This window comes from Anguilla anguilla, chromosome 10, assembly GCF_013347855.1.
Source record: "Anguilla anguilla isolate fAngAng1 chromosome 10, fAngAng1.pri, whole genome shotgun sequence".
Taxonomy (NCBI): domain Eukaryota; kingdom Metazoa; phylum Chordata; class Actinopteri; order Anguilliformes; family Anguillidae; genus Anguilla; species Anguilla anguilla.
Window position 1 is genome coordinate 41107329 of NC_049210.1, and position 26248 is coordinate 41133576.

Sequence of the window (26248 nt, forward strand, 5' to 3'; positions counted from 1 at the left end):
GTTACCTTGGGAACGACGCAACACGCGACAGGAATGCCCTTAATGGCGCACCCTCCCTGACACCTGAATGCGCTAACAACATAATCTAGATAAGAATCTGTGTTTGTTTCATGTCACTGTCTCTTAAGTTTCTTGGTGTGAGTTTGGTTTGCGTTCACAAGGCTTCACAAGGGAACCACATGAATGGAATGATAAAATGAGAACAATGACAGCTTCAATGTCAGCGGTAGGACTGCCACCACGCCAGAGACAGAGCTGCATACCCGCTCACATGCAGCGGAAGCACCTAGAGCAGGGATCACCAACTCTGGACCTTGAATCCAAATCCAGCCCTGGTTTTCTTTTCTCCCGGGTAATTAGCGCTACTGATTGGCCATACTGTCTTCACACCTGACTCCCAGGCAAAGGGAGGGTGGAAAACCGGCAGTTCCCGGCCCTCGAGGACCGTGAGCCGCTGTTCCCTGATCTAGAGCCACTGAGTCAGAGTCACGGGCCAGGCTCAAAAACATTTGGATGTTCCCCACTCCGGAAAGTTCCCCCCCACATCGTCACAGAAACCTCAAGCGCCCGTAGGCGCAGCCGCTGTGCGTGACGAATCTGTGTGTACAGGACACTCCCTACAAAGACAGACCGTTCAAAATAAAGACTGGGTGAGTGTCTTGAGCGAACGTGGCATACAGCACACAACTTACGAAAACACAGGGGGGGGGGAGAGTTATATAGAATTAGTGACTCGCCACAAGGAGATAATGCGTCATTAGTGCAGCCAAACTCAATTTATTAATGAAACGAGCATTTACCAGAGAAGAATAAACGGTGGAAGCGTGAAAGACTTTATGACGCACTCTCTGAGTGTAATGCTAGTGCACGACACAACCGTGTCTCTCCTGCAGATGCACGCTCTTGCCTGTGCTTACAGATAGCAGACAGACACAGAGGCTCGTTCTGTGTATTAAAGCCTGGGCCTCGCCTTTCCCCCTTATCTGATTTGCATTCCCTCTCTTCCCAGAAATGTTTGTCCCATGAAAATGTCCATCTTCTGAATAAATAAAGTGCCACGCTTGGCTCCGCCCCTTCTGCTGCCACTCCCAGACTCCGCCTCTCACGTGAGGTTGCATCCTGCATGTGGGGTTTAATGTGCCAACCACTCATACACACACGAGTTATAAACACAGTCACACACATGCATATGCACACACACACACGCACACACAGTTACAAACACACTCACACTACACAGTGTATATGTAACTGCGTGTGTTTGTGTGTGTTTCAGTTTTCTTGCTGAGTGTGTTGTGTAAGACACTCAATAAGAAAACAGGCCTACATGTTCACACACATGCACACACATGTACACAACTGCACAACAGAAACAAGGCACAAGGCAATGATTTATCTATTCCCACCACATGAGAATGAAATTCCTTTTAAACAGGCCTTGTGACAGCACTGAAATGCTGCGGCAAGAAAAATTCAAGCGAAGGCATTTACAGCAAGGGGCCAGCTGCTCTCTTCAGCAACTGGCTTTCTCAGCCTGAAAGTGTTTCTTCTCTTTCCCTGTATGTGGAACTGCGTGACAGGACAGAGGCCACGACGACAGGTCCTTATTGTTCCAATCCCCCGTCCTGTTACATAACCGCTTATGTTTTCGCTCCCCCGCGAGGTGGGGTGGTGTTCAGTGGAGAACGGCTCTTGCTGCCTGTCAGGCCATCGGATACGGTATCTTTATCACCCGCGCGTTAGCCGCCCCAACGCCTGCCCAATCCACCAGCTCCTGGCCCCCGAAGCCACTGAGATACCGCGATTGGACACGGACAGGCAGGGCCGAGCCGTTTCCAGTTAAGGGCAGGAATGCAGGGGCGGTGTTCGTCTGGAAGGGCTGCTGTTAACAGGTAGCGTATCAGAAAGGTGATTATTCTGAGCTCAGGAACACTCCGTGGGCTACCCTGGATAAGAAAATAGGGATAGTATGTAATTCCACCAATCACAGAGTACGCTGGTACACTGCGACAACCAATGTAACAACGGTCATTGGTCGATACTTTCTGCCTGCTTCTTAGTAATTCACACAGGGACAGGGGAAGTATCACCAGAAAGTATCCACCAATCACCATTAATGTTGCTTTATTAGTTGTCACCAATGTGTTCCACGATTGGTGGAGCTCCTATCGAATATGCATGAGTAAGGCTACATCATGTTCATTTCATCCCTATTTTACTATACCAGGGTCAGCATACCACTCACTGCCTATCCAGGAGTTACATAATGAGGCCTTACAGCAAGGCGGCTCAGGGAAATCTCATTGGATAAGACACCTTATCTTTAGGAGAGGTATTTCAAAGCTGAGGCAGGCTAACTGATTATGTTTTGCAAAAGGCCTGTGCCTTTGTCTCTGAGGCTTCCTCCGACTACTTCTCCTGTACTTTGGACTCGTTGAGAGGAGCTCCCTCATGACAACCTTATATGCGTGAATGTCACATGACAAATGAGCAGGTTTACGAGGGGGGGGGGGGGGCACCTGCCAACAGCTTATTACAGCCACATGCAGGACTTCTTTTCCAGCCAAAACATGGAATTTGCCAACTACTTCACTTTCACACTTATAATATAATATAATATAACTGTTGTTAAATGAGTCTTGTTTTTAATGAGACTACAATGGAGATGCAAGTAGTGATGCACAGGAAATTTCTGTGTACAACAAAGTGTTTTAGTGATGAGACATTGTCAGCCATAGACATGCTGTTTGCCCACTGGACACCAGAGGGAGACCACCAAACTATTTATGGTTCTCATATGACTTCAGAGTTAAAATGTAAAACTTTAAATCCACTGCAAAAATCAATAATGTGACACTCTGATATAAAGTGCCATAAAACCCTGTTTGTACTAACATCGGTAATATCTGCGCTCTCATCGTCGAGACAAAACTGCATACAAATCATGCCGTATTGAACAAGCCTGTAGTTTATTCCACTGCAAACTTAGTATCGGTGGTCATGTGGTTAAGATTGGACTTATGAAAAAATGAAAATAAAACAACTGCGTGGGAAAGAACTGACCCACACTGACCCACAGAACTCCTGAAAGATGGAACGATTCAAAAAAGAAATAAAAAATGATATTTTTCCAACTGAAAATTGTCCTTTAGAATCTGACCTTCTGTACTGACACCATCACGCAGCGATATCAACGATGTCAGGAAATAGAGAGAGAGAGAGAGAGAGAGAGCGAGAGAGGGAGAGAGAGGGAGAGAGGGAGGCTGTAAAATCTTGATCCTAGTCGGGGCAGCCACGCTTAACTGTCCAGCGTCAGCACTTTCTTAAACACTAACGGGAGAGGGGAGTTCATCCCCGAGCGCTACGTGTCGGGGGAACCAAACGGACCGTGACCAGGTTCCAGCTCAAGGCAGCGCGGCCCGTCCCGCGGGGCACGGAGTACATTACATTACATTACAGGCATTTAGCAGACGCTCTTATCCAGAGCGACTTACACAACTTTTTTACATAGCATTTTACATTGCATCCATTTATACAGCTGGATATATACTGAAGCAATGCAGGTTAAGTACCTTGCTCAAGGGTACAACGGCAGTGTCCTTACCCGGGAATCGAACCTGCGACCTTTCGGTTACAAGTCTAGTTCCTTACCCACTGTGCTACACTCCGGCCTGAGTAACGCGTCGCTCAGCGAGGTCGCCAGAAGCCGCCGGTTTCCATGACCGGCTTGCATGCTTTTATTAGCACGTTCGGTTATTTATTTATTTATTTAGCTAATTGTTAGCGCCCTTGCTCGGCGCACGGCTTGTATTTTTACCAGCCATCCGTAAACTCGCCTGGATACTCGCTGAGGCCGCTGAGGATAACACGCCTGTTCCTTACAGCTGCTGTGCCTCACCCGGGAATTGAACCTGCAACCTTCTCGGTTACAAAACCGCATCACGCACCTGAAAAGTTTATGCTGGCACTGCTTTCAAAGAATACAGGTTTAAAGGAATTGATGGCTTGGAGTCGGGTGGCTAAAATGTCCTATCTTAGGACCATCCAAACATACCCCCCCCCACCCACCCACACACACACACACACACACACACATACACACGTGCGAACGCACACACGTGTACACACACTATTTGTACCTGCATTATTAATACCTGCAGATCCTTCACCATGTCACATGACTAGTGTGCACTGCAGATTTCTCTGCCTGACCCACATACCTAACACCCCCTTGCACTCACTCACTCACATACACACATACACACCCACACACACATGCAGACATACAAACTCACTCACACACACGCGCGCACACACACACACACACACACAGGCACACACACTTCACCACTCCTCTTTCTGGGAGGGAGCAGGCAATTGGGAGCAGGCTACAGCAGGTACTGTCCCAGAGGGGGATGCGGCTTATTCAGGAAAAAAGAGAGAGAGAAATTTCTGTCATGTGAGCAGTTCCTGTTCGAGAGAGAGGGGGGGCGGGGGGGGGGGTGTGGAGGGAGAACTGGACACAGCAAGAACAGAGCAGTCCAAAGTTCACTGAGATGCATGTGCATGCACACGTGTGTGTGTGTGTGTGTGTGTGTGTGCGTGCGTGCGTGCTGTGTATGTGTGGTGGTGCATGTGTGTTTCTGCAGAAACACATTCAAGTGTTGCTAATGCAAATTTGGAAAGCAATTAGCTAATGAGCTCTCAAGTCCTCACTCTATAATTTACCAACGGAAAAAACATCCACATAGTTATTACAGATGGGCTGTACTCACAACAGCGAGAAAAAGCAATGGGGACACGAATATAACAGCAAAATTAACATTACAGTACATACAAATGACTGTAGAACAGTGAGTGAATGAGCCTCTGTCCCCTGTTCATACAGTACGTGAGGCAGAAGGCTCCAGCCTCATCCAACCCTGCAAGGGAGTTACCCTGATGAACGCTACCCAGCGAGGACGGTTCCCACCGTCGCCCCCCCCCCCCCCCCCCCCCCCCCCCCCCCCCCCCCCCAGCCTGAGGGCCCCCGCCCCAGTCCCGTCCAGCACGAGGGCATGTGCTTTCAGTGAACCCCGAACTCGTGACTTCTGTCAGAGGGGGATTACATTAGCCACTACCATACAAGGGGAAAAGAAACTGAAAAAAAAGCTAAAAAGTTAAATCCATCCAGGAGGAGACATTCTGGGATTCTGAGAATAAGATCGGCCGCTTCTGAGAGAGCCCCAACCCCCTCACACCAAATTCCTCCAAACCCACCCCCTTCCCCCGCCGCCGGTTGTTCAGTAGGTGTAATTGGCGTCACATGAATAGTAGTGTGCGAGAGTGTGAGAACATGTGTGAGTGTCTTTCCTGCAAGTATGTGAGTGTGGTGTGTATGTGTGTGAGTGTGTGTGTGGGTGTGTGCGCACGTGTTTGCGTGTGTGTGTGTGTGTGTATGTGCCCTGCTAAAGGCTCAAGAGAATGACCTGGGAACAATTGAGAAGAATGTCTCCAGACAAGAAAAGAGCTCTTCATTCCTGTTACCCAACATGTCTGCAGTTGCACGCCAGCCAGTCTCCAATTTGCCCCCCCCCCCCCCCCCCCGGACAGAGACAGACACTCGCAGCTAGTAATTAAACAGCTCATTGTCTCTCTTTTCTGTCATTCCGTTCTTTTTAAAACTTCAGAATGACACATCACTTAAACGTTGCGCAACATCATTAGCTAAGTTCCTACAAGGACCCTCCCTTTCTTCTTCATGAATTCCTGACATTGTTTTGTTTCTTTTCTTTTTTTAGCTCCAATACCCTGCTTGGATATCGCCATGCAAAGAGAGAGGCCCGAGAGACTCTTTTCAGGAAGTGAAGAAGATTATCGTTTGTGCATAAAACCCACGTTCACATTAAGACAGTGGACGATTTGGTCTGTCACTGTCAACCACAACGGAAAAACACTGCGTCATAAACCATGGACTCCTCACCCAAGCAAAACCGGTACTCTCATTTTTATTCAGAGCAAACCAATTCATCCTGATCAAGCCATGCGAGTGGTTCTCTGTGGCATGTGACAGCCCAGATATGACGGGGGAAAAACCCTAGCACTGTAGACCCAAAACAGCTTTTAAAAGTGAAATATTGACATCGCGTAAGAACATTGCCGCAGGGATTCTTTCGTGGGTGGTAAGGATATCAATAATTTGTACAACGTGTCAAACAGCGTGACTCAATGTGTCATCCTGACACGAACAGCAAAAGAACACACACACACACGCGATCCTGCCCGCCGCTCGTCTGCGGCTCAGAGACGGACCGGAACATTCCGGGGCACTAAAAGCCCCACGGTTTAGACCGCATTCTTCACGTCCGCTGACAGCCGGGAACGTTTTTTTTTTTAAACGACACTCGGCGCTCTGAGAGCTGTCATGTGACGCGTGCTCTGAAGCAGGGGGGCGAAGCCGGGTAAACCCCGCATTGCTTCACCGTTCACCGTCGAAGCGGACGTGCTCTTCGCTTCAGAGTCAGACCACATGAAAGAAAAACGAACAGCCCCTCTTTTTCACTCTTTTCCTTGCAACGGCCCCTTTGAGCTGTTAACGCCGTCGTTCACAGAAAGGTGAAGAAGCTGACCAGGAAGAGCAAAGATTCTGAGAATGTTCCTCACGCTGTGCCTGTCTCCTGATTGGACAGGGATGACCAGCCCATTTCAGCTGGACACGTGCGGTCATGTGTCACTCTCTGGTTCTAACTTACACAACCGGCATTACAGTAATGAACCACTCACCCAGTGGAGCTCACATGCTGAACATTATGATAATGAAACGCTGACCCATAGGTGGTGACAAACCGCTTTCCTATATACTGAACATTACGGTAATGAACTTCACAGCTTCTGGACCCTGTACACCAGACGTTACGGTAAGAGGCCAGCTCACCCGGCAGTCCCGCTGCAGCGTCTTCATCAGGGCGTTGTAGGTCTCGGTGTCGAAGTACAGGCCCTCCTCGTGCATGTCCTGGAAGTCCAGGTCCTTGTAGGTGGGGCAGCTCTTTTCCCGCTCTTTCCGCGAGGCGCGGCGCTTGTAGGTGGAGCCCTTCAGGTCGTACTTGTAGTGCATCTTTATCGGGCGCGGCAGCACGTTGTTCATCACCACCAGGCGGATGTTCATCCCGCCCGACTGCACGCAGTACAGCCCGTAGAACTTGGGCAGGAGCGTCCTGGGGTTCTGGTTCAGGTTCTGTAGGGGAGAAATCGTTAAAAGAGCAGCAGGTTTGTTTTGAACGCTTTGAAGAGCAGGTTGTTTTTGGAATGTTTTTTTTTTTTTCTTCAAAATTCTATGTCAGTGTTCTAGAACTCTAAGTTACTGTTCTATGGCTTTGTGATCTCATACCTTTAAACCAAAATGGGAAAAAGAGAGAGAAAAGGCTCGGGCTATGTGTGTGTGTGTGTGTGTGTGTGACTGCGTGGGTGTGTGTGTGTACATGAGTCTGTGCGTGTGTGTTTTGTGCATGCGTGTGCACGTGTGTGCATGCATGCGTGTGTGCGCGTGTGCCTGCGTGTTCATGTGCATGGGCATGAGCATACACATATGTGTGCGTGTGTGTGCGTGTGTGCGTGTGTGTGTGTGTGTGTGTGTGTGCGTGTGTGTGTGTGTGTGTGTGTGTGTGTGTGCGTGTGTTTGTGTGTGTGTGTGTGTGTGTGTGTGTGTGTGCACTGAATGCTTGCCTGCGTCTCAGTGCATCTGTTAAATGCCCCAGGCACTAACACGGGACAGAGACTCACCATGTAATAACCCGGAAGCAACTTCTGCAGAAACTCAGCCTCTTTGTGCTGCACGGTCTTAACGATGAACTCGTCATCGCTGGTCAGGTAGAACAGGGAACCACTGGCCCCCGGGTTCGACAGCTCGATCAGGGGCTCCTTGCATATAGAGTACTGCAGGAAACAAAAGAGGATTACAAAAATAACGGGAGGTTATTATGGTAATGATATTTTTCTGGTTTCTAGTCACATCCCCTGTGCTCCCTGTCATTATAAACATGTGCCACGCCCACCGGATCTGACAGCTGTCAGCCCTCTGAAGTCTTAGAACAAAGGGTTAAAACAGAGGATTTCTCAGAGACGTGATGTGCCGTCATGTGTTTGGGTCAGTTTCAATTTAATTCAGTAAATTCAAGAAAATGTACCTGGATAAACACATCAACTGAAAAGTCCTTAATGAACATAATAGCCTTTATTTTATTTTTTTTCCAATTCCTGAATTAACCTGAATGAGCAAAAACGGAAATGAATTCCCAACCCCAACTTTCCAACAAACACGATTTTGCATTCCATGTCAGGTGACAAAGGTCGCTGAATAATGAATCCTTTTACTAAAAATAGAGCCATGTGACGTGGCCTGTGGCATGGCTGACTGACAGGTTGGTTGGGTTTCTTTGTTACAGCCTTTGCGCGACACAAACAAACGCGTGCGGAAGCACACCTCCACACACACACACACACCTCCACACACAAACACAGAAGCACACCTCCACACACACGCTCAGAAGCACACCTTCACACACACGCACACACCTCCACACACACACACACTTCCACGCACACCTCCACACACACATGCCTCCACACACACTTCCGTGCACACGCACACCTCCACACACACATGCCTCCACACACACACACGCACACCTCCACGCACACGCGCGGAAGACAAGCGGCCATGTTCTGTCTGTCAGAGCCATGAGAGCGATGTACAGCCGCCGTCCGCGCGTCACGACAGCTGCTCCCATTAAACATTAACGAAGCGCGCCCAGGCCGCCGCCGGCTTTATCGCCGTGGCGATAACGGTCCAATCAGCACGCCCCAGGCAGCCGTTTGTCTTCCCCAATGCCGATCCGACACCGGGCACAGCCTGGTGCCCATTAGCAAAGTCAGGCCTCACAACCATAAAAGGGAAGGGAGTTTTTTTTTTTTTTTTTACAAACTTTGACTTGCAAAGCAAAGCAGAGGAGAAATTTAGAAAGGGAAGAGAGAGGGAGTGTGTTTTTCTTTTTTTTGTGGGGGGGAGACATTGTTAATGTCATGTATGTATATACTACTTTAACTATGAAAAGTCTCTCATCCTGCAAATAAAGCATATATAAACTTGAACTTGACAGAGAGTGACAGAAACACAGAGGAAGAGAAAGAGAGTGAGAGAAAGAGAGAGCAGACAGCTACAATAAATAAATAAATAAATAAATAAATACATAATGTGAGGGTGAGGGAAGAGCCTAATTAAAGAGGCCAGTGGTAAAGGAGACTCGGAGAAGCCAGTAGGCCCCCCGGGAGATTAACTATAGCAGAGCTGTCTGTGTGAATCTAGCGTGCGGGCCACACCACAAAGACTGTATACACACACACAAGATACTCCTGCGAACCTGCAACCCTCTGCGCCTCTTAACTACCGGAGGGTCGATGTGGTGTAATGTTCCAGTCGGTAACAGGAGTTTCCGTTGCTAAATTACAGTACAGAAGATCAACTGTCACTGTACTGTACTTGGCCACACCCCATTCATGAATATTCATAAGTCGAGACAAATTCGAATGTTTCCGCTTCTGTGGTAGGGTGACAGAACTTTCAGCGCTAGGAACACAGAGATGGGGGTCTGAAGGAGAGGATTTGAGAATCACGCCCCAAACTCCGTGATTGTACCTCCATACCGGGTCACTCTACAAGCAGAGGAAGCACTTGACCTGCACTTGAAACACAACAGGAAGTTCTGGCCCAAGAGTGTCACCCTGCTAAACCCCCCCATCACAAATTAATGAGCTCTGCTGGTCCCACAGGTAATTACAGTGGATCCCATTTCACCAGAGAGAGAGAGAGAGAGAGAGAGAGAGAGAGAAAAGAAAGAGAGAGGAGGAAGAGGGGGAAATAAAATCCACGCTGTACAGCTCAGAGGGTGGAGGTTTAATGTGTGGACACACAAGCACACACACACAACCTCAACCCTTCGTCTCTACATCTCTATTGCCTTCTGGTGAAATATAAAAGAGTTTTACTCTTCCACGTGGGCCTTGAGCACTGACATACATCCGAGCTGAACGGACCGTGAACTGTGTGAGTCTGTCTTTAGCACCAGGAACCCCCCACCTCTCACCTCCGCACTCTCTGATTGGACAGAAGGATAAAGAAAACACTCCCACCAGCCTCTGGCACCAGGTGCAGATGCATCACAGTGCTCGCATCAGTAAAAGAGAGCGCCTTGAGAACTCAGTGCTCACCAGGTAGTCATCGGGCTTGATCCCGAAAAGTTCCCGGAAGTATCGGAACGCCAGCGGGGCATAGGTCTTGAAGCGGAAGTCCGGGAAGTGGTGGGCCGGGGTCAGGTTACTCCCCTCACTGAATTATGGGTAAAAAATAAAAAGAAAAAAAAAGTCAAATCAAATACAAACGTAAAAAAACAAATCCAAACAGAGAACAGAGGAAACAGTCCTGGGGGGGAATAAATGTAGCTGTTAATGTTTGTCATCACTTCAGGGACCCCAGACCTGCATCGATTAAAGCTGCAGTTAAACGCAAAATGAAATGAAACTATATTTCCACTTACGCAGAGTGCTATCGATCCACCCGGATAGTTTTATTTATTTTTTTACTTTTTTGGTGCTTTGAGAGCCTGTTGCTCTATTGCGGTTCATTGTATCAGGGTGAGCTGTAGCAGATGTCTAGCAAACTTGTGAAAACTCAGTGAAACTATATGGATGGATAGATAGTACTCCAAGTAAGTGATAACATAGCTTTATTATATTTTTGGGTGAATTGCCACTTCAAGCACTTAGCTCTTTAGATGCTGATAGAATCTGAAAACACTCTACCAAGTATTTATATTTTATATAGGAGGTTTCAGTGATGAGACAAACAGTCAGGATGAAAAAAAAACTCATATTACCAGTCCATTCTCAGCCAAACTGTGTCCAGTTGTATTGTAGTTCAAATTTCTGTACCACAATACAACACTCCACTTAGTAACCTAATGTATGTAACCATGGGAACCTTTAATCTCATTGCAGTATATAGAGTAGCCTCTGTACGGACGGCAGAGATTTGTTTACTCTGAAGAATGCGTCCTATCGTGTTACAGAAATGGACACAGCAGCGCATTGTGTGCGTGACATCATAGCGTGTTGAGGAGTGACCTGAAACAAACTGGACTACCCGCATTTTTTATTTCAACTAACCCAATTTCAACAGCCTTGGAGCCAGGCCCGTGTACCGTTAGCATATCTACGTACCCACACCCGCTTGAGCTGGTAATGCGGATGAAGCCATTGGCGCAAAAACGTGATGAGGCAGGCTGATTGGTTAACACAACAGTCATTTCCCAGGGGTCACACCAACAAGAAATGTGATTGGGCAATCTTGGGTTCGCAAGAAAAACAAAAGCCCAGAATGAGTCCTTATTTGCTCTATATCGAAAGTTTGCCCTCTTCATTACTGACAGAAGGATGGCTAAGGGACTACATGTCGCATCATGTGATAGTCGCAGATCATGTCAATTCCTATGACCTGTCAAACACCATTACTGACCTGTCATAAAATACCAGGCTTTCACAAACAAAACCCTTTATTCATAGAAAAATCTCCTTTTGTGCAGATTGTCGTGTCATTTTTTCCGCTGGATACTCCTTTCACAAGAGGCGGACAAAGGGACTTCGTAAACAACTCTGTAACACTGTACAGGGCCCTTTGTTTGCCAGAAAAATAAGGCTAACTCTGGCACCCCGATCATCTTTCTCAGAAACTATCCACAAGTGGCTCACAGTTTGCCACTCCTAACAGTAACAAAATTACCACTCGCACTGCTCACAGGAGGCAGAATAAAATGCTGCACTAATTACACCATAAAATGAAAAAAAAAAGAAAACGAAAAAACTTGAAAACATATTGTGTATTTAGAGAACTAGAATGCCCAGCCGCGATTAAAGAACAAAAATCGTACATGTTCCATTCAGACAAGGGCTGGAAAACTGCTTTGTTGTGACGGCTGCAATCGGAGCAAATGATTCCCGCTATCGCAGGTCCCGGATCTGCGCTTGGATCTTCCGCTATGTTTCATGAGTAGATATGATGAGCATTTGCTCGGTCTGCGATGAGAGCGAATACCCATGTTCGGTTTTAAAGTTCGAGACGTTACCTTGGGGTTCCACATGCTAGCCTCTATGATTCATGTTAGAACCGCAAAAGTAAAGAAGGTTTCAAAAGGCGGGGGGGGGGGGGGGGGGGGAGAGAGAGCTCACTGGGGCTTGTGCTGACGGCTCACGTAGTTTGTTCCCGCGTCCACAGCGGCTCTCTCTCTGGGCGAAAGCCCTAATTAAACCGCCAAAGTCTGACACTTTAAATCAAGCAGTCACGCCAAAGTCCAAGCGCAATTTTTCCTGTGCTTGTCCGCTTATTTATTTAATCTTCACAGTGTTTTCCTTGCCCTTTCGTTGCCACCAGCAAACCGTTGGCTCCCAGCCAAGCCCTGATGTGCCCCAAACGGTTGGCACAAATTAGTCTCTGCGCCCACCCCCCCCCCCCCCCACCGTCCCCCCTGTGGCCAGTAATGTGCCACTCAGCAGGTCTGACCGTTACACCTGGCATCGGGGGGGCATGTCAGCATTTCCCCTGCTTATGTCGCTATAGAGATGGCGATTTCATGTCTCAGTGTGAGAATGTTAGTACTTCTTGCACTCTGGCGGCAACACATGTACGAGTGTGTGCTCACACACGCTCATACACACACACACACATGCACGCACACGCACACAGTGCGTAAGCTGTGATCCGTAGTCTGGCTCGGTAAAATTACGTGGTGCATGAGACGCAACAACAAGTGTAACACAGCGACAAGAGGCCTTGTCTCACTCCAGCAACGCAGCATAGCACGTGACAAACAACGCAGAAAGCGCTCTGGTCCTGTGGAATTTTCACACGGCCCCTGAATGCCTGTCATTTCAGCGACTAACCGAGAGTAATTTCCACCCCACACTCTCTCCTCTCCTCTCCTAAAAACAAAAAGCCCGGGCAGTGGGAGAATACATTCCACATTTGACCAAATCAAATTTAAAAAAGCGTGCGGTGGTGGTGTGGGGGAGGTAGTGCACTGAGAGAACTGAGCTTGTAACTCAGAGGCTGCGAGTCTGACTCCAAAGAAGGACAGTGCCAGGGTATTTTCCGAAGAGCTTAACCTGCATTGCTTCAGCAACTGCTCGGCTGTATAAAATGTAAGCAGTGTAAACTGCTCTGGGGAAGCGTGTCTGTGAAGCGTCATGTTAATGCTTTCTTTCAAACAGGCGTAAGTGTATAATGCACTTAAGTGTACACCACTCACATTATTAGCCATTAGTCAAATGTAACCGATCATAGACGAGGTATTACCACCCAATAACCATAATTCACAGATGATCTCTGTTATTATACTGAATGGCTGAAGACCACTCAGCAATTTGAAAATATATCCACAACAATATGACCAAGTCCTTTGTGGGAAAATATTTAAGAAACACACTGACGTAGTTTCGAGGGATAACAAGTGACAAAACATTAAGCGGTGTTAATTTGTACTTGGAACACCACAAGTGCACGGACTCAACAAATACCACTGACTTCCCGTGGAAAGAAAAAAAAAAACAACGGCCACAAACACCTGTGTTGCTACGGAAACAATCAAACCACCTGGCTTTGCCTGCCTCATGTGATGTGAGGTATTTGCTTAGCAGATGTGCTCAACCAGGGGAACATGCACACCTCACAGCTTACATAACCATTTGTAAATCCGGATACGCACGCAAGCTGTCGCCTAGAAGGGCACATGACTACACCTCACCTGAGATTTGAACCTGCGACAGTCTGTCGCGAAAGATTCCCAGCTCCTTAAGGACTAAACCGCAGTGCAAACACGCCCCGCCCTTCCCAGAATTCCTGAACTTTCCCGGCATTCCCTGGGAACTTACCTGGGTAAAAACACACTTTCCACCACGTAGAAGTCCTGCATGAGGACATCTCTGTCCGGTTTGGAGGACAGGTTCCCCACCGTGTACCCGATCCCCAACTGGATCGCCCCTTTCAGAGCTGACGATGTGGTCTGAAAAACCATAAACCAAAATCGGAATCAGAAAACAAGCTTGTGAGATTTCCTTTTTTTTTGTAAGCAAATCAGTCTGTAGCGTAGCTGCTATCATTATCCTCATGGTTACTCTGAACCCAAAAGAGTCCCGACTTGAAAACTGAACTTTCCAAAAAGTGTAGTGTAAATTGCCATATGTGCTAGTTACCATGCAGCAGTTACCTGGCTAAATATTTCCACCTTGAGCATTCACTGTTAAAGTACACTGAGAGATTTAGCCTGTGATAAAGTTGCTTCAGCAAACAGAGAACACCAGAAACTTGCTGCTGTTTCGTTGCCTCGCTAGTTAAATTCTTTACTTTAATTTTTTATTAAAAAAAAACAAAAAAAAAAACAAAACAAAACAAAAAAAACTTTGTGTAGTTTAAAACTAATAGGTCGCCCGTTTCCCATCGGTAAAAAGACACTAAAGTGACAAGCCAGTTAAGAGAAAAGATGAAGTGGCCCCACAGGTACACTAACCCTCCCCGTCGCCTCATCTGTATTTGACAGTAGTCAAATACGCGTTCGCTGCTTTCGCCACACCCAAAAATAGCTCTCCACGTTCACCGGCTATTCTTAACCACGCAAACAAGAAGCTGGCGGCCGCCGTGTTCCGTGGCTCAGCATTTTGTCCTCTTTAAAACCGGGGAAATCAGTAACTGGCACACAGGGCTCCAGGTTTAAATTTAATTATAAACCCCCACTGCTGCTACAGCGAGCCTACATAGTACCAGAATGAAACTGGAGAACTTAGAGTATTTTCTCCCTGTTACCTTGTCCCTCTCCATTGCACTCTCTCTTTGCACGCATCCACATGCACACAAGCGCGTGCACACACACACACACACACACACATACACTCACACAAAAAGATATATATATATATATATATATATATTATTCTTTGAACACAGCTGAATGGGCAGACATTGCACCTGGAAGCAGCATCACCGCTCTGGGAGAACACAGTGATCACCTGAACCCTCATCGCATCCAAATCCGAAACAGCACAGGTGAGCACTCAGCAACGGCAGCAAAAATCCTCAATACAGCAGCAGCCACAAACGTGCCCTCGGCATATTCAAATATCTCTATGGCGCGGACGCTGTTTATATCTATGGTATTTCTATGCATTCTCCATATACCTCTATGCTACATGTGCATATAGTGTATATATCTCTATTGTACATGTGCATTCTCTTGATATCTCTATGGAAAACATTTTACACACTCTGTACATATACCTATGGTATGTGTGTGCATGCTGTATATATCCATGGTATATGCCCACATTCTGTATATATGCCTACATGCCATGTATACCCTGACAGCATACCTGTACACTGCATTTCTATAAGGAAAAACCCACTCTACCTTCTTGTAAGTTTTCTCTCTGCTTGTGTTCCGGGAGCCTGCGACTCCATTTTCAGTGGCTGACGACATCTGTGGGGCAAAATCAGGGTTCAAACATTTCCAGAAATGGACGCAAGGCACAAAGTGACAGTAGCTTTCCATAGCAACATACAACTCTGCACCGACAGGGCATAGCTGTCACTGGCTCTCTGGCAGTACCACGTGTGGCCTGTAGGGTGTAAAATAGTCACTGGCTCTCCTGTAGTACTGTGTATGGCCAGTACAGTGTAATACAGTTATTGAAAAAGGGAGTGAAAAACTTGTTGATGGAGCTGCATAGCTGCATGGCTGCAGATGCAAGAGGAGATGCAGGAGGACATGTCAGCTCAGCCGCAGCATACCTTGGCTTACTGAAAAGCTGTGTCGGTCATCCACTGCCTGGTCATGTGATCCCGGTGTCATGTGATTTCTCTGAAGAGCCTGAGGAGAGAGGAAAACACAACGGCTACAGCGCTGCTTCGCTACTGTACAGTACTCACAGGAACCTGCAGCCCTGATTGAATCTTCACGTGATTGGACCAGAGCATGTCTCCCCTAGCCAACTGCCTCAGCACACGGATCAGAAACTCTGGACCCGGAAGGCCAAAAACACCACAATTCCTGGACTGGAATTTGAGGTTCCCTGGTTCAGACTGCAGCTTTCTGGCACATGGGGGGGTTGCTACTGGTTAATGACGCTGTGGACAGCCTGCCAACTGAAGTCCTCATTCACTTGGTAACATAACTGCTAATGATACATAAGCCGGCTGGAGTCCGGACAACAGACAACATGGGGGTGGTCAGGATAGGAGCAACAGACAGAATGGGGGTGGTCAGTATTAGAGCCACAGACAGCACTGGGGTGGTCAGTATTTGAAACAGGACTGGGGTGGTCATTATGGTCAGAACTTGATTTTGGACGAGAGGAGTCAGTACGGAGAGAGGAACACAGCGAGAGAGAGAACGCACAGGAAACAGAGAGATCAAACGCAGCAGGGATAAGATTCTCTAAACTCTCTCATGTTGGAATCAAAGTCAGACAAATGTGCTTAACACCCATATTACAGCTGTGGATTCAACTGGTCCCCACAGCACACTCCTTCACTTTCTCACAGTTACAACAGTCGGCTTTATAGAGACCGCATTCCTCTCTCAGCCAATGTGTGCATGTGTGCGTGCACATGCACATGCGCGTGTGTGTGTGCGTGTGCGTGCGCGTGCATGTGAGTGCATGTATGTGTGGGTGGGTGTGTGTGTGCCTGTGTGTGCACCCGTGCGTGTGTGCATGTGTGTGTGTGTGTGTGTGTGTGTGCGTTTGTAAAGACCTGGACCTGTTATTTTAATGCTCTGGCCCCTCATAATGCTACAGATCTGTACAGAGAAAAAAAGACAGCATTTCCTGTCATAAATCAGACTGAAGTTATCAGAGCGTGTTGGTTGCCGTTAACTACGCCCTGAATCGCACACAGGCTCCCAGAGGTCAGCTGTGCGTGATAAACCACTGACTGAGTGACAGCTCATAAAACTGGGGACCAAGGTGACATTTACCCCATGTAGTGAGTGTACCAGGGAGTCCAATAGGCCTATAATGAGGCCTCATATACTGCTACTGCGGAGAGGAGTGTGTGCGTGTGCGCGTATGAGATGTCTGGTAAATGTTGACATTGATCAGGATTAGCAAAGCAAAACAACCGGAATATCAGGACAATAAATAAACTAATAAAATAAATAAAATAAATAAATCAGAAATAAAATAAAATAATAAAATAAAATAAATCTTTACAAGCAGATACCATACATTCACAGAGAAATGTGATCAAAAAGCACCAGTGTGAACAGACAGGGCTGTTGACAGCCTAAGTTGCTATGAACACACGGCTGATTCTTGTAAATTACATTTACTATAAGCATATTCTTGAACATTAGCCAGTTTGGAGGGAGTCCACACACTATGGCGAACACCACATTTATCTTACACAATACAACGAGGAGCTGCAGAGGAACTGGGCGTTAGCTTTTACAGGCAGAACCATCTCAGCCCAGCCTGCCTTCCTGTTCCAGGCAATCGGAAACAAATGACTAGCCAATTCACCAAACGGAAAAAAGTTGACATACAAATTCAAGACCCTCCAGACTTGTTTTTGTCAGAGGAAAAAGGCAGGAAAGACTCAGGCAGGTCACATGTTCTCCTGAGAGTCTGTTGCACGATGACCTAGAGCCACAAACAAGTATCTCAGAACTGAGCTCAGAAGAACCTTAGTTTTAATCACTTTTTTTAAATTAACCAAATCACTTGCTCAGCAGGGAAAATAACAAGCCTTTAGCTGTAGCAAATGGACTGTTTTCGTCAACAAATACTCTCATGTTCTTACGGATGTGTAGAGGTACTGTAATGCTAATTCAAAATGAATTCCATGGAGACGGGTTGCTGAGAGGGGAGACCGTCTGTCTAAGACCAGCAGGCTGGTTAATCATGACAAACAGACTCGGGGAAGAAGCTCAGTTTAAGTGAGAAGTTCAGATGTTAGTTCTCTGTCTCCTCTATTTGTAGCACAATGGCTACAGTAATGACACCCAGTTTGCAGGAAATCAAAAAGAAAAAGAAAACATCCTTACAAAAAAGTGGTTTCCGCTACCAAACTTTATTCAAGCTACAGTGAAAAGCCCCAAGGTATAAGAGCTGGATGTATTTTTTTTTCATTTCAAAAATTCTAAATCAGTGTTCTAGAACACCAGCAGCGATTGTCACACCAACGTTAGAATGTTCGGTCCAATCACGTACTTGTGATCCTGCACCTAAAAGGGTTAACACTTTTTGCGAAGGCATTTCTCTGCACATAGAGCAGCTGCTCACACGCAGAGTTCAAACACGGGTCCGTCTGTCCGTGCCAGCTCTGACCGTCTGCTCTATTCCGCCTCTGGCTGCGTTTCCCCCCCCGGACCAGACACAACAAAAATACCATTTAGGCAAAGCTCAGCTGAAAAGCTCTCCAGCGCATTCAAATTAAAAAGGCCCCTCGTTAGCCCCCGGCCCGCCCCCGGCTGAACGCGTCCATCAAAAGCGGCGGGAACCGACCCCGCCCCTGGAGATCTACAGTCCTGTGGGTGTTCACTCCAACCCTAACGAAGCACACCGCATTCAACAGGAAGAGATCTTTTTCTGAGCTGCAGGCAATGCCAAACTAGGGCCGAAATGAAAACCTGCGGGACGGTAAATCTCCAGGAACAGCTTCAGTTACCACCGATGAAAGGCGCTCAGGGCGTCGGAAAAGCAGCGAAGGCGTGGGATGAGAGCTGGCCGGGCGGGGGGAAGCGATCCGCGGGGCGAAACGGGAGGAACAGCCGCCGCGCTCAGGTGTTTCGCTTTGTGTTTTTTTTGTTGTTTCTTTGTTTTGTTTTTTTTTGTTCTGAAACAGCGCCACCCGGAGCGTGCGAACGCCGCGCGGACCTGCGCCAGCCGCCACGTCGCCGCGAATCCGAGCGGCCTCGGCCACCTGACCCGGCGCGATGACACCTCCCGCACCAACAGGAGCTCGGGGGGGGCGGAGTCTGACCACGTGGCACAGGCTGAGGCTTTATGGAGCGCGCTCAGTGGGTTGAGTGAGGTTAGGTGGGGCCTACGAACCCCCCCCCCCCCCCCCCCCCCCACAACTCCATTATTCACTGACTTCACTGACCTCTGATCCCAACAAGGAGAGGCTGAAAAGCTATCTCAGCCCAATCTCTTCTGAGTGGGTCTGTGAGGAGGGTAGCTGCTCCACGCTTACATACACACACAAGCACGTTTGTACAGACACACACACACCTTGTCTGGCTTTGCTGATTGGTCAGAAGTCTGGGGCAGGCCAAGTCAGTTTTGAAAACCAGAAACATTTTGAAATCGGTAGATTATGACATAGTGTATGTCTCTGTCCAAGGATGTGGCCAAGAATTCTAAGAAACAAGAAGCACCAACTAAACTGTGCTGAAGCATGAACATTATGGTAAACTGACTTTTCATTCAGTGATTGTGCACACCGTCTGTTGAGAGAGCAGTCCAAACATTTTTGAAAGCGTGCCATGGAAGTTTGCAAATGGTGTTTATTTTCTCAAACCCAGAGGGGACAGACTCCATTTCAGAGGCCTGGTGTTGATTGCGGTTCCTCTTCCATTTTCTGAAGCTGATACTGGGCAAAACCCAGCAGACAGCCTAATGCCATTAAACCCATTAAATACATTCCAAAAATATATACATATAAAATGTTAAAAAAACAAGAAGAGGCTGATTAATTTCCGTGGAAGCAGGTCAGCTTCGACAGAGCTTCACGCATTTCCCCTTTTCACCCGGAGTGACAAGTTCCCTTCGCATGGGTTGCAGCGTGCACCCGAACCTCACCCCTGGGTCAAACTGCCACTCAGCACCCTGTTACGCAACAAGCACTTCAGAGCCCGCTCTGGTATAACGGCACCCTTTTGAGGAGAATATAAAAACGAACAGGGGGGCACTGAACTGCTACTGAAAGACTATCGCTTTCAGCTACGCGGCCCGTAATACACCTGTAGCCTGAAAGGCCATTCGTGTCGGCATAGCACTGTGAGCCAGCAACACTGCCATGTTAGAGACCACACGGCTTGCGCTCCCAATACTGGATAACAAATGACAAAAAAAAAAAAAAAAAAAACATCCACGTCTCCGTCATTATAACAAACAAAACGTGTTCAAGTAGAGGTCAATTAAGGGTGGCAGGAAGGAGAAGGGCTGTGTACAGATAGGGAGGGAAAGATACGGAGAGGGAGGGAGGGAGGGAGAGAGAGGGAGGGAGGGTTCTGGAAAGGTCTCGAAATTCTCTTGGGAGTCAGTTTCGCACCAGCCCCACTGCCTTATGAGGGACGAGGGACAGAGAGGAAAAGAGACAGAGAGAGAGAGAGAGAGAGAAAGAGAGAGAGAGAGAGGAATGACAAACAAAAAGAGAATGAGGAACAGAGGGATGTTAAAGACACAAGCACAGAAATAAGGTGATGGAGAGACGAGGAAAAGGGGGAGAGGGAACAATAAGAGGAGAGACAGAGAACAGAGAGAGAGAGAGAGAGAGAGATTTGTCCAGGTCTGGGATTCGTGTGGAATTTTCCTTGGTGCCGTTCCTAGACTGTGTACACTGACGACGAAGCAAAACAACACTCCCACAAACATCACGCTCTCTAAACTTGATCACTTGATAAGAATTGAATGTCACTAGGATGGGGGAGGGAGGGTGTGGACAATGCAGAACAACAAACGCACTGCCACACGTTTGAGTCTCCCTCTTCACCGTCGCTTCTGATTGGCCAAAACTCATCAGCTGACAGATATCAGGGACTGACAGCGTGATAGGCTGGAGTGTGAACAGAAGAGCCCCTCGCCCACAATGTTAAAACAGGCCCGACACCAAACTGCAGCTTCCGCTACAATACGAGTCGCTTGTGAGCTCAATATGAGTCAGTAAGAGACACAAAGTGTCCAAGTCCCCATTCAGGTCTCCCCAGCTAAACCCCCTCCGGGGCAGGCCGCAGTCTGGCTGCCTATTATCCCTCTCCCACGTTTGTTCTTTTACCACCTCTACCTCCACTTCCCCTCTCTCTCTCTCTCTCTCTCTCTCTCTCTCTTTCTCTATCTCTCCACCTCTACTTCCCCTCTTTCTCTCTCTCTCTCTCCCCCCACCTCTACTTCCTCTCTCTCTCTCTCTCTCTCTCTCTCTCAGCCACATGACACATGTACACCTCACTGGGGGGGTGGGGGTCAGGTCAGGGTATGCCACTGGGATGACTCCAGATCCCAAAATCTCCCAGGCCATCAAGCAGATTAGCAGGGTCCGGTAATGATCCGTGCCCCGCCTGCCCACACTACCAGGTCTGGCATTGGATAGTTATCTCGCTAATTATGTGGGGGAATAGGGTGGAGTTGGGTGTGTGTGTGCGTGCGTGTGTCTGTGCATGTGCGTGCGTGTATATATGTTTGTTCGTGTCTGTGTGTGGGTATGCCATATGAGTGTTTGAGCCTGTGTGTGCATACATGTGTGTTTGAGTCTGTTTGTGTATATGTGTGTTTGAGTCTGTGTGTGTATATGTGTGTTTGTGTATATGTGTGTTTGAGTCTGTGTGTGTATATGTGTGTTTGTGTCTGTTTGTGTATGTGTGTTTGTGTCTGTGTGTGTATATGTGTGTTTGTGTCTGTGTGTGTATATGTGTGTTTGTGTCTGTTTGTGTATATGTGTGTTTGTGTCTGTGTGTGTATATGTGTGTTTGTGTCTCTGTGTGTATATGTGTGTTTGTGTCTGTGTGTGTATATGTGTGTTTGTGTCTGTGTGTGTATATGTGTGTTTGTGTCTGTGTGTGCGCGTGGACATATGGCGCCACTTGATGGCGTCTCTTCCTCAAACCCCCTCCAGTTTGTGGTACCAGCAGGGCCCCTCTGTTTGAACGGCAGGATAAACAACTCAAACTGAAGATAAAAACTAATGAAAAACAAATAAACAACAGTTGCCAAGGGTGATGGCTGAGTCTTCACCTCCCATTCAAAGGCAGGGATTCAAGGAGGTCTCTCTCTCTGCCTGAATAAACAGCTCAGCATTCTGGGAAAGCCAGCGGAAAGCCTGCACTTCCTTCCGTCCAATCACTGTCTCTCTGACCCACAAACCCCTCCCCACCAACTCAGATCCCCAGAACAGCCCCCCTCCCCCCACTTAGTCACTGTCCACAGGCTGTAGTGTTAATGGATGTTCTGATGACAATTACTTGGTAATTATAACGATGATGACAATATTATTCACATCACTATTACTGTTGTCGTGATCAATCTTATCATTAATACAGATGTTTTTTTCATCGTAGTCATCACGTGCAATATTTGCTATTGAAAACCTAGCGGTATAATACATAACATTCCTGTGGCACGAGATATAGAGCCGGGTGATACATCCAGGAAGGAAAAATATTGTACAGAACAAGCTGAGCTGGCGAATTTCAGTTGAAAAACAACACTCAGAAATTCTTAAAATAACGACACAGAAGGCGTTCAAACCAGGCCAAGTCTCAGACATTCCAACGCACCCGACACAGATGGGGTTAGCCGCGGAACGAAACACCGCGGTTACGCAGTAACCGAAGTAATTATGCAATTCCACAACCGCTAATTAACGTCACGGGCGCTGTCCTTCTTTAGGCCTAACCTATTGTTGTCTTTGCTTGAATATCACACACTGCCGCATTCCCGCAACTAGACAGCAGTGTTCTTGGGGCTCTGTTTAAATTATAACCTTGAAACCAAAGCTTCAAAAAGCACAATGTCTGTCTGCTTCCGCAGGAACACACACAGGTATGAATCTGCATTCATGAGGTAGTCTTTGCATTCGATTCACCAATACACTACCTTTGCATCACAGTACTAGTAATGCTAAAAATAAAAATATAGAAAAAAGCAACCGTATTCTTATTAATATCAGTATTATTATTATCCTGGCATGGAAAGGTCACTGCAGATCAATGCAAAGTTATTCTGAGTGATCACCTTCACCATCGTATGCTACGGCCTTCATATTCAACAGATCTCAACCCAGCTGAACACCTATGGGAGATTTCGGACTCACATGGCACTCTCCAACACCATCAAAACACCAAATGGGGGAATATATTTTGGAAGAATGGTGTTCCATCCCTCCAGTAGTGTTACAGAGACTTATAGAATCTATCCCAAGGCACATTGAAGCTGTTTTGGCAGCTCGTTGTGGTCCAACACCCTACTAAGACACTTTATGTTGGTTTTTCCTTTAATTTGTCGCCCGTCAGTAAATGTGCTTTATAAGGAGGCGTCGTCGTTGGCTAAGATGTTCAACTCCGCCCTGTGTTGCATAATCATTGCTGACACTTGAACACGGCTGATATCGGATGCACAAGAGGGCCGTTCTGCCCCTCTGGTCGTGTGATTCTGGCCCTCTCTCCTATTTTTTCTTTTTTTTTTTTGATGTTGGCAAACATTTGCATCTGTTGCTGTTCCCACAATGTACGCCCAGTACTGCGGTCTCTCCGCGCCTGTGGCAAAACGAAAGGCAAATCCTTTGTCCTTGTCACAGCCTACTTGTACTTTCCAGAACCTTTCCCTCAAAACACACACACACACATGCGCATAATCACACACACACACACACACACCTTTCACAGTCTTCCTCTTCAGCCATCTCCACAACATTCCAGAACCTTCTTGTTGTTGTCACACAGGCTCTTCTCATTGGCTTGACGTACCTGACACTGAAAAACTCCACCTATTAAAGCAGTTTATTGTGCAGGTAGCACACACAGTTGCTAATGGCTGTTAGAGAAAAATGTAGGCGGTTCCAATTGCGGGGACAGGCCAAAAAAAAATTAACAAACAAAATTCTATCCCGAAATTATTTAATCAGTGTCATGCATAAACCTCATATCTGCTGAATATTGGCTTCTTAGGAACAGCAAACAAAAAAAACAACAACAACAACAAAAAACTTCTTAGTTTCTATTTTCCATTTACCATTGAGCATTAAGGTTTTATCAATTAGAGTTTTGGCCCAGCCTTTTCAGTTCTTCAGTTATGAATGACCGGACAGGGAGCCAGATTAGAACTTGTCAAGAAAAACAAAAACAAAATGACAACCAAAAAATAAATAAATAAATAAAAAAAAATAACCAGGCATACGAGGAAGTTAATGCACCAATGATTTGCATGGTCAAAAACGAAGGGGGGGGGGGGGGGGTTTAAGTGGTTTACATACAGCGATCCGGTGAGCGCTTCAGGCCTATCACAAAAGGGCTGCCTTAGCATCTTCACTTGACATCTGATGTCTCTGTTGAAAGGTCGTCAGAGTTTCCGCCCATGGCTTTACAGCTCCATATCAGGCCTGTGGGGGTCAAAGCTGCTTCGATCAAGCCCCTATTTCACGGGATGGACCACGTAGTCTTGTCAAGTGGAAAGGAAAGTTGGAACTTCTGGTCACTCTTCAGAAAGTTCTTCAGGAATAAATAAATAAATGAATGAATGAATGAATGAACAAAATAAACAGCTCCTACTCAGCATTTCAGATACATCTATTTGAAATATGTATTTTTGTGAAATTCATATATAACATACGCCCGGTCACTCTGTCCCAAAGTGATCTCGCTCAAATAAAGGAAGTGAGCAGCAGACTCGTTTAGGGACAGGACTGATAAATCTGTCTTCAGCTGGTTCAGGCCTCAGCCGAATATTCCCTGGGTGGGTGCCAGCTGGTAGGGGGTCCAGGGAAGATATTTCACATGGGCAGGCTAATGGAGCCCCCGTTACAAAACGGGCCTCCTCCCCCCCCCCTCGGACCGGACCAGCAAAGCAAGCAAAAGGAGGGAGGGTGGCAGCGTGCCCACCGGGCTGAGACTGGGAGGAATTTGGCACGTCACCGTGGAGACGGTGATGAAGGAGCAGCTGGAGGCGGGGCCAAGCCAGCCACATTCTGTGACCCGTGCTGAAGTACAGAGGGGTGGGTTATGAATATGAAGTGTGTGTGGGGGAGGGGGGGGGGGGGGGTTGGGTGGTTATGGCAGTCCCATGATTCTTTTTTCCAATGTTCCAAAGAAAAAGAACAGAATGCTTGTTTTCTGCTGAACTGAGGCACTTTGATTGCAGCTCTTGCCAGCGTTGCTTCCTCTTGGAAGTGTAAGAGAAGACGGGGAGGGGCTGACAGTTGCTGGGGGAGGGGGGGTTTTTTGACAATGCAGTGCATCTTTGGTCTATGGCAGCAGGAGAAAGTGCCGCTAACAGAAAGTGCTGATGTTTCAGACGTGTGCCTCCGAACCACGTCCTCCAGACAAAAAAACATCTGAACGACTCAGAGGGAGAACAGCGCTATCTTCTCCCTCCTCCTCCTCCTCCTCTTCCTCCTTCACCGCCAATCCCCCAATCTCCAAACCTCAGGCAAGGGAACATCCTAAATATACCTCACCTCAAAATATCTCTCGATTTTAACACCTGAACAGCGGGCAGGATAAAAGTGGTTTGATAAGTTCGTCTCATGGTAGAACATGACAGGTGCCTCATATCAGTACACGGACAGGGGAAAAAATTCAAATAACTTTAACCGAGACAAGGAAGAGATGAGCGTTGGCCTCGGAACTGTTGATTTAGCGTGATGTCAGAGGACAAATTTTACAGCCACTGCTGATCCAATCAAATCGACACACATAAAGACAAAGCCAGCTCTCTACCCTGAGAAGTAGTCACAGAGATTATAAATGAGGGAGTCTGTATTTGAGCACATATAATATATAAACAAAGGGAATATAACACACCCAGCCATACGCACAGGTACAGAGTAACAAAATGGCATTAAAGCCAAGAAGAAAGAATTCACGGGCACACGATGATGTACCTGTATCACACAACGTTTAGACCTACAGTTTCTTCGTCAGTTTCAGTGCGCATGCGTGGGGTCCATTCGCAGTGGTGTACAAAATGTTACCCTGGTTGACATCTTGAGCCTGACGCCTGGAGCACATTCAATTATCGCTGCTCTTTCTACCCTGACAAATGAAAAATGACCTATCTTGGAATTTCCTATGCAGCTAAAAAAACAGAACATTTTAAATGTAATTAGACAGAAATGAAAGTGGATACACAGCGTATCAACGGACAAAACGGGCTGGAATATTTCCTCCCGAACGACTTCCCCAGGGGATGTGCAAAATCATCAGCGCGTTCGATCGCACGCCGTTTTGAGATTGTTATCATTGCC

General features: G+C 47.1%; 1 protein-coding gene across 1 annotated transcript in view; it reads right to left on the reverse strand.

Annotated features, from left to right (window-relative positions):
• pip5k1bb (phosphatidylinositol-4-phosphate 5-kinase, type I, beta b) overlaps positions 1-26248 on the reverse strand; it is a 42310-nt gene that overhangs the window by 13718 nt on the left and 2344 nt on the right. The window contains exons 2-7 of the mRNA XM_035379738.1: positions 15863-15941; positions 15483-15551; positions 13954-14084; positions 10243-10360; positions 7759-7911; positions 6914-7213 (exon numbers count right to left, since the gene is read on the reverse strand). Coding sequence (XP_035235629.1) covers positions 6914-7213; positions 7759-7911; positions 10243-10360; positions 13954-14084; positions 15483-15551 — 771 coding nt within the window. The 5' untranslated portion in view covers positions 15863-15941. The remainder of the gene's footprint in view (positions 1-6913; positions 7214-7758; positions 7912-10242; positions 10361-13953; positions 14085-15482; positions 15552-15862; positions 15942-26248) is intronic.